Here is a 6,218-nt window from a genome sequence, read left to right as displayed (position 1 = left end):
TTTTTTCTGTTTGGTTGCCTTCGCTGTATGTGGGCAATTTAAGGCTACTGTGTTGCCTAACGTGTTTTACAATGACGGGGTAATTGTCAACCGGGTATACATGGATGTTTTGAGAAAAGGAAAACGAGCAAACGGTACGGAGAGGGATTTTTGTTTTTCTTTGTTCCCGAAGAAGCGCGTTTTAACGGTGTCGGAGCTGTTCTCTCTTTTTTTTTTTCGCTTTTTTCCCAACTACGTATACAGTTTGCAGCGAGAAAAACTGACTTGACATATACAGCGCAAAAATAATCATTTCGTTTGTCTTCCCGAGCTCCACTTTTTTTTTTGTCGATTTGATTAAACTTTTTTCTTTTTTTCTCAAAATGATCGGTAATCGCGTACATTTTCATACAGTACCGATCCCATGGAGTACCGGTGTTGAAAATTTTAAATTTTCTGAAAATGTTACCCGTGGAAAAATCGAAATGTTTTCCACGATAGGCGTCGATTTTGTGATGGACGTTTAGGTCTCGTGACAGGTGCCCCCCGTACGTGTATAATATCTCTGCTTCACTTCCTCATAACGATCACGCTTACGTGTGCAATTGTAGTTGTATACGTATAAAATAAAATGTGGGTGTGCGTTACCAATTACAGTGTCGGTGGCGGTGATGGGTCGGCTCAATCGTCGTCGGCTGTTACATTATATTATATTACAGTTGGTTGTTGGTGCAAATCGACGTCGACGACGGCTCGTGGTATGGTTTGTACCTGTATGCATGTATATATGCACTTGAAGTCAATTTCGGGCTCGTTCCGCTTCTACTTACTTACTTACGTTACTACCATTATTTGTTACCTACTTGCTAATATGCTATGTATCCCTCAATTTCTTTTTGTCGGCTCTTGTATGCATATACATATAATATTGTATTGACGCGTAAGTATCACGTCCATTGCCTCTATTTGCTTTGATCTTACAATTACACACTTTATCAAAATAATAATGGTATATTTGTACACATATATAGTAATGATCATCATAATAATGGTATTTACTAAAAACATTACTAGTAGCTTTTTTTTTTTTTTTTTATTATAGAATAATTTTTCCACCGGTTAATAGCTGATTGACTATTCGGTGTAACATACAAAAAAAAAAAAAAAAAAAAAAAAACAATTAATTATTTACTTACCATAGATTCGAAACGTAACAAGTATAAATACATCCAAGCGTAGAATTTTTTAAATAAACGGCAGTTACATTATCATTAAATAACAAGTGATGGATCGTCAAAGTACTGAATTCGAAAACTAAAAAAAACAAAAAAGAGTATGCACGTATTCCTCAATGACACATGTGTCATTTATCTCTAATGTGCCGCTATTACACATTAGGTGCAACAAACTGTCCGATGCGTCGGTCAATGGTGATTGACCTGATTTTGACGCACGCACGTGCAGCTTTGACATTTTTGTACTTCTCATCTTTTAGCATGCAATGCTTGGTGAATTCGTGTATCCATAAATATAAATAAGAATAATACACACTTTGTGTCCCAAAGAGTTTTAACAACATTCAGCCACTTTGATACAACAATTTCGTAAAATTAACTTTGTTTGAGAAATTTAAACATTTTTACTCTATTATGCTTCTTTTGCATCCAAAGTCTATATCGTTTATTGGTGAATTTTCAATATTTGTAATTTCGTGCACGAGAAATAATTATTGGTGTGTTGAATTATATACATTTTTTTTAACACTATGAAAAATGTTTGCTATCTGGTTCATCATAATAGACAATTATGAGCAATATTTTTTTACCATTCCCGATGCGAGTCCCGATGACAAAGAAAACCGTTTTTGTGGGGATTGACATAATTTCCATACAGAACAATCGGTTATTTGATTTAGTTTGAGAATTCGATGTGTACCAATAAGTGTAGGTATGCATTTATTTAATCAACGCGATAATTTAGCATTGAAATGTTGATGAAAAAATAAAAATACTTACCGAAAAGTTTTGTGTTCGAGTCAAAGAGCTACGTAAGTACTCTACGCATTTGAAAATGCTAATATTTCCCGCCATAACGCAAATGAGAAAAAAAAAGTGCGCGTGTGCCCACTGCGCACACACAAACACAAAAGTTGAAAAGTTGAAAACTTTGCAGCCGAACTTGTAGGTGTAAGAGATTTTTTTAGTGCAAATAGTAAAAAATGGACGTAGAGGACAAAAGTAAAAAGGAAATTGACGCGCCTGAAGATAATAAGTCCTACGCTGGTATTCCTGAAGCCGAATTTGTGGTAATTCTGCATCTCTGTTATTTTTCTATCATCCTGTGACTTAACCTCAAAGTATTTTTCCAAATCAAGTTTATTATTATTTTTTTCAAATTTATAAGTATTTTTCCATTTCTAACTAAAAATTTTAATCAAAGTTATTTTCCATTTATCGGTGGTACTAATTGTTTTTACTAAGACAGCTATTTTCTAAGCCACTTTATATATGGTTGTGTTACTATTCCATCTATATATATCCTGAACATTTAGTAGTATTTAGCGCATTGTTTGCAAATATGATTAAACATTTCAGGAAGATGTTGATGCGTTTATGGCCAAACCAGAGAATAATGGATCGGTCGAAAAAGTACTCAAATGGCTAGATGAGAATCACAGCAAATACAAATTTATGGAATACAATTTAGTGAACAAGCGCAGACGTTTGAGGGAACAGATTCCTGATTTGGAAAACTCACTGGAAATGATAAAGAAGCTTCAAGACGAAAAAAACAACAGCCAAGACATGGAGACGCGGTTTGTACTTTCGGATCAAGTCTATGCCAAAGCAACCATTACACCCACAGACAGGGTATGCCTCTGGTTGGGAGCTAATGTGATGCTTGAGTATACTCTCAATGATGCTCAAGAACTTTTAACAAAGAACATTCAGGCGGCAAAAAAGAACTTGGGCTATGTTGAACATGACTTGGATTTCCTTAGAGATCAGTTCACGACAACAGAAGTTAACATGGCAAGAGTGTACAACTGGGATGTCAAAAGAAGACAAACTACAAAGGCCCAATAAAAAGTGTTTGAATCTGATGTTTGCATACTAATCAGTGATTAACATAAAATATAAGAACAACTTATTTATTACAATCGTGTTTGCTTGAAACAAGAGATGAATGAACAAGTGATGAAAACAGCTTATTAAAAACTTATGCCTAGCATCTTGTGAATTTTTCATTGTGTATGGAATAAATGATACATCTGGCACTCACTTACGTTCATTTTTAAATTTTATCTTTTTTGTTGACTTTTTTTTTCAACATCTTATCACACTACCACTTTTGCATACTGCAAAAAGTTTATTACTCGTAATTAGTAAACATTCGTCCAAGTTTCTATTACATTTGTGTTTATTAATGGTTTGTTAAATATCTTTATACTAATCAAGTTGAAACATTAAAATAAAATAGTTTATCTGTTTAATGACGTAATTTTAAGAACTTGAATGCACAGAATTTTTTTTAAATATAGTCTGTGCATCAAACGATCGATGAATTGACAAAGAAAATTGAAGAGCAAAATTTTATATAATACAAAAAACAAAAATATTTTAAAATAAAGCTTATTTCATACAAAAACTTTTTTTATTTCCTTTCCTTAATATTAAATGACAAAATAATATATGAATAATACATCAATATTGATAAATGTTTTCATTTCGGAATATTTTATTTCTTACTACATGTAGAATTTAAATTTAAAAAATAGTGAACACATATACTAAATTTTAATATTGCATGTGGGATCTCACAAAACGAGATCTTGTATATGGGAAGCTATTAGGTTTCTTGCATACAGAAACATTATATTTTATAAAATTTGTGCCTTGCATTTGAGTTACACTTTTATATCAAGTGCTTTATTAAGTACTGATGCATTTTTAATTTGAAATACTACAACAACGATAAACAATATATTAATTTGAGACAAAAGTACTCCTACCATACGATAAGATGGAAAATATTATAAGGCACATTTTTCAGGGAAAATAGACTTGATATTCTCGTCAAAAGTTGATAAAATGATTGTGGAATATTTAATTATTGAATTTAAGATTGTTGCGTGCTCTCAGGAGAACTTTTTTCTAATTGTTTGATTTTTTCCTTTAACTCTGTAATAACAGCCTTTGCCTCAGCCAGTTCCCTCTTTAAACCATCTACTTCTGCTTTTTTGTGAGCCTCAACTGCTTCACTGGCAAAATATTTTCGGAAATATCTAAAATCTGTTAAGGAATACACCTTATGTAGTTTTTCAGTACAAACAGTTTATAACATAATAGCGTCACTACGTTTTAGTAAGGTTTTAGGGTATTTATGTGATCAAAAAAAATTATGGTTTTTTTTTTTTTTTTTAATTTTCATGCAAGTTTCAAAACGTACAACAAGCAATTAAATTTTGTTAAAATTTCCTACTGGGATCAAAGTGTTAGAGCAATACGTGAGTAAAAAAGGATACTCTGTACCATCGTCAGGTTTGTCCTGTTCTTCATACAATGCTATCAATATATTGGTCAAGGAGTCCAAGACTCCTGCATGTTCTAGATACTTGCGAAAATCTTCTCGTTTAATGTCGGTAGGCTGGAAAAAGTTTATAGACAGTAACGAAAGTGCTTCTGGTGATGAGTAAAAAAAAAACAAAATAAATAAATAAAAATCACAGTTTTATTTGAACACGAGGAGACAATGTAGTCAAGCACTATAGAGTACAGCTAAAAAATGAACAGGTAAGTTTTCAAAGATAAAGGGATTAAGATACCTTGGGAGAAGTAGTTGCAGTGTTGGCCGACATTGTGCACACTTGGTGTTTATTTTGCCTCTGATGGCAAAGTTATATTGGTGATTTCCGAGATTCGCAGAACTGCTTCTTCGCCTGTACACAAAAATGTCTTTTTTTTGTACACTGCCAAGGTTACTCACGAGTCAGTCGTCCAGAGAAGGGCGTCTTTGGGTTTGTCAATATAACGATAAGAATAATAGTATGTGTGAGTTATACACAGGTACAGGTATAAAGGTATTGGAGCAGGTATACCAATAGGTGGGACTTGGTGGGAGGCAGGACGCGCTAATTTGATGGGACCATTGGAAGAGAAGATCCAGCCAAAACAAACTGCCATGAAATACACTTTCGTTCTAAGCTGAGATTGTTTGTGCGCGTGTTGGACGCAGCGAATCACAAATCAAAATCAAAGCCAGGCGCATCATTTCTTTCTTTTCATTGGTTGAGCTCCTTTTCTGTGCTCTTCGTTTTTCTGCTAACTGCGTGACGTCTGTATATAATTCTTTTTTTTTTTGTTTTTGTTTTTTTTTGTAGGGGTTATAAGTATGTAGGTACTGGTGATGATGTAAATTTTATAAAACAAAAGGAATTGATGTGAAAATAAGTGTTGCTAAGTGCAATTTTTTGTTGGTTTTTTAGTGTTAGTTAAATTGTATTCTAACAAATTAAAAACAAAATGATGGACAGATCGTACAGAGACGCAACCAAGAAAGAGGCGGACTTTTCGAAAGTTTGACGTTTTGACGTTTAAGGTAAGATGAAACTACTCTTAATTTACGCTTATCGCGTTGCACTTCATCATCTCATTTGTACAGCGATAAGAATGTAGATGATTTTGTCGTAATAAAAGTTAAAAACAACAAGATTTTCTTACAAGAATATTGTAAACTGTACATTTTTTATTTTTAGGTTAGCTGATTGTCAGTTCTGAACAAATATGTCATTTGAGAGCAGAAAGAAATCATTTGTCATTAAAAAATGTTAGTTAACAATTACCAAACTATCAACCAAATTACTGACAAGTTATATTTGGTGTAAAGTTGTGAAGGACCATGTTAAAATTACAGCAACGTTTTGTATTGCAAGCATTCCTAACTAGTTTGATTGGATTTGTGTCTTATATTGGTGATGTAGGATTACAAAATGGCAAAACCGAAATTGTCAGAGCCCTGTCTGACAATTTGACACATGCCACCGTTGGTGGCATTACCTGGGCTCTAGTGATAATTATCTCAAAAAAATCTGCATTTGAGTACTTGCGAAGCATAATTATATGCTTTTTAATGTCATCTTTGATCGATGTTGATCATTTCATTGCTGCGGAAAGTATGGATATTAACGTAAGGAAGTGAGGAATCTCAATTCATTTAAGAGGGCTATCTATTCAACTAAA

General features: G+C 33.2%; 3 protein-coding genes across 5 annotated transcripts in view; 2 read left to right on the top strand and 1 right to left on the bottom strand.

The window, feature by feature from the left end:
- Nucleotides 1-2,128: 2,128 nt before the first annotated feature.
- mgr (prefoldin subunit mgr) lies at nt 2,129-3,620 on the top strand. The gene is made up of 2 exons (XM_014363978.2): nt 2,129-2,284; nt 2,574-3,620. The coding sequence occupies exons 1-2, from the start codon at nt 2,198-2,200 to the stop codon at nt 3,063-3,065; spliced, it is 579 nt and encodes a 192-aa protein (XP_014219464.2). The 5' UTR covers nt 2,129-2,197; the 3' UTR covers nt 3,066-3,620.
- Nucleotides 3,612-5,193, bottom strand: LOC106647532 (c-Myc-binding protein homolog). 2 transcript variants are annotated; one of them, XM_014363976.2, is made up of 3 exons: nt 4,805-5,193; nt 4,512-4,626; nt 3,612-4,271 (listed from the first exon to the last, which is right to left on the bottom strand). In XM_014363976.2, exons 1-3 carry the CDS (start codon nt 4,835-4,837, stop codon nt 4,099-4,101), a joined length of 321 nt encoding a protein of 106 aa, XP_014219462.2. In that variant the 5' UTR covers nt 4,838-5,193; the 3' UTR covers nt 3,612-4,098. The 2 variants fall into 2 exon arrangements, with proteins under 2 accessions (XP_014219462.2, XP_014219461.2); XM_014363975.2 differs by having other exon boundaries at nt 3,612-4,264; nt 4,505-4,626; nt 4,805-5,190.
- Nucleotides 5,194-5,367: 174 nt separating this feature from the next.
- Nucleotides 5,368-6,218, top strand: part of LOC106647570 (transmembrane protein 267) — a 44,085-nt gene continuing 43,234 nt past the window's right edge. For both annotated transcript variants that reach the window (XR_016292860.1, XM_014364021.2), the window contains exons 1-2: nt 5,368-5,577; nt 5,735-6,165. Coding sequence is in view for 1 of the 2 variants with exons in the window: in XM_014364021.2 (XP_014219507.2) it covers nt 5,878-6,165 (288 nt within the window). In the remaining variant the exon portion in view is untranslated. The remainder of the gene's footprint in view (nt 5,578-5,734; nt 6,166-6,218) is intronic.

The sequence above is a fragment of the Copidosoma floridanum genome, unplaced genomic scaffold (assembly GCF_036245765.1).
Source record: "Copidosoma floridanum isolate Cflo_tuat_1 unplaced genomic scaffold, Cflo_Japanese_pri ptg000007l, whole genome shotgun sequence".
Lineage (NCBI taxonomy): Eukaryota > Metazoa > Arthropoda > Insecta > Hymenoptera > Encyrtidae > Copidosoma > Copidosoma floridanum.
Note: the sequence above shows the minus strand (reverse complement) of the source record. Positions and strands in the feature narration are given on the sequence as shown.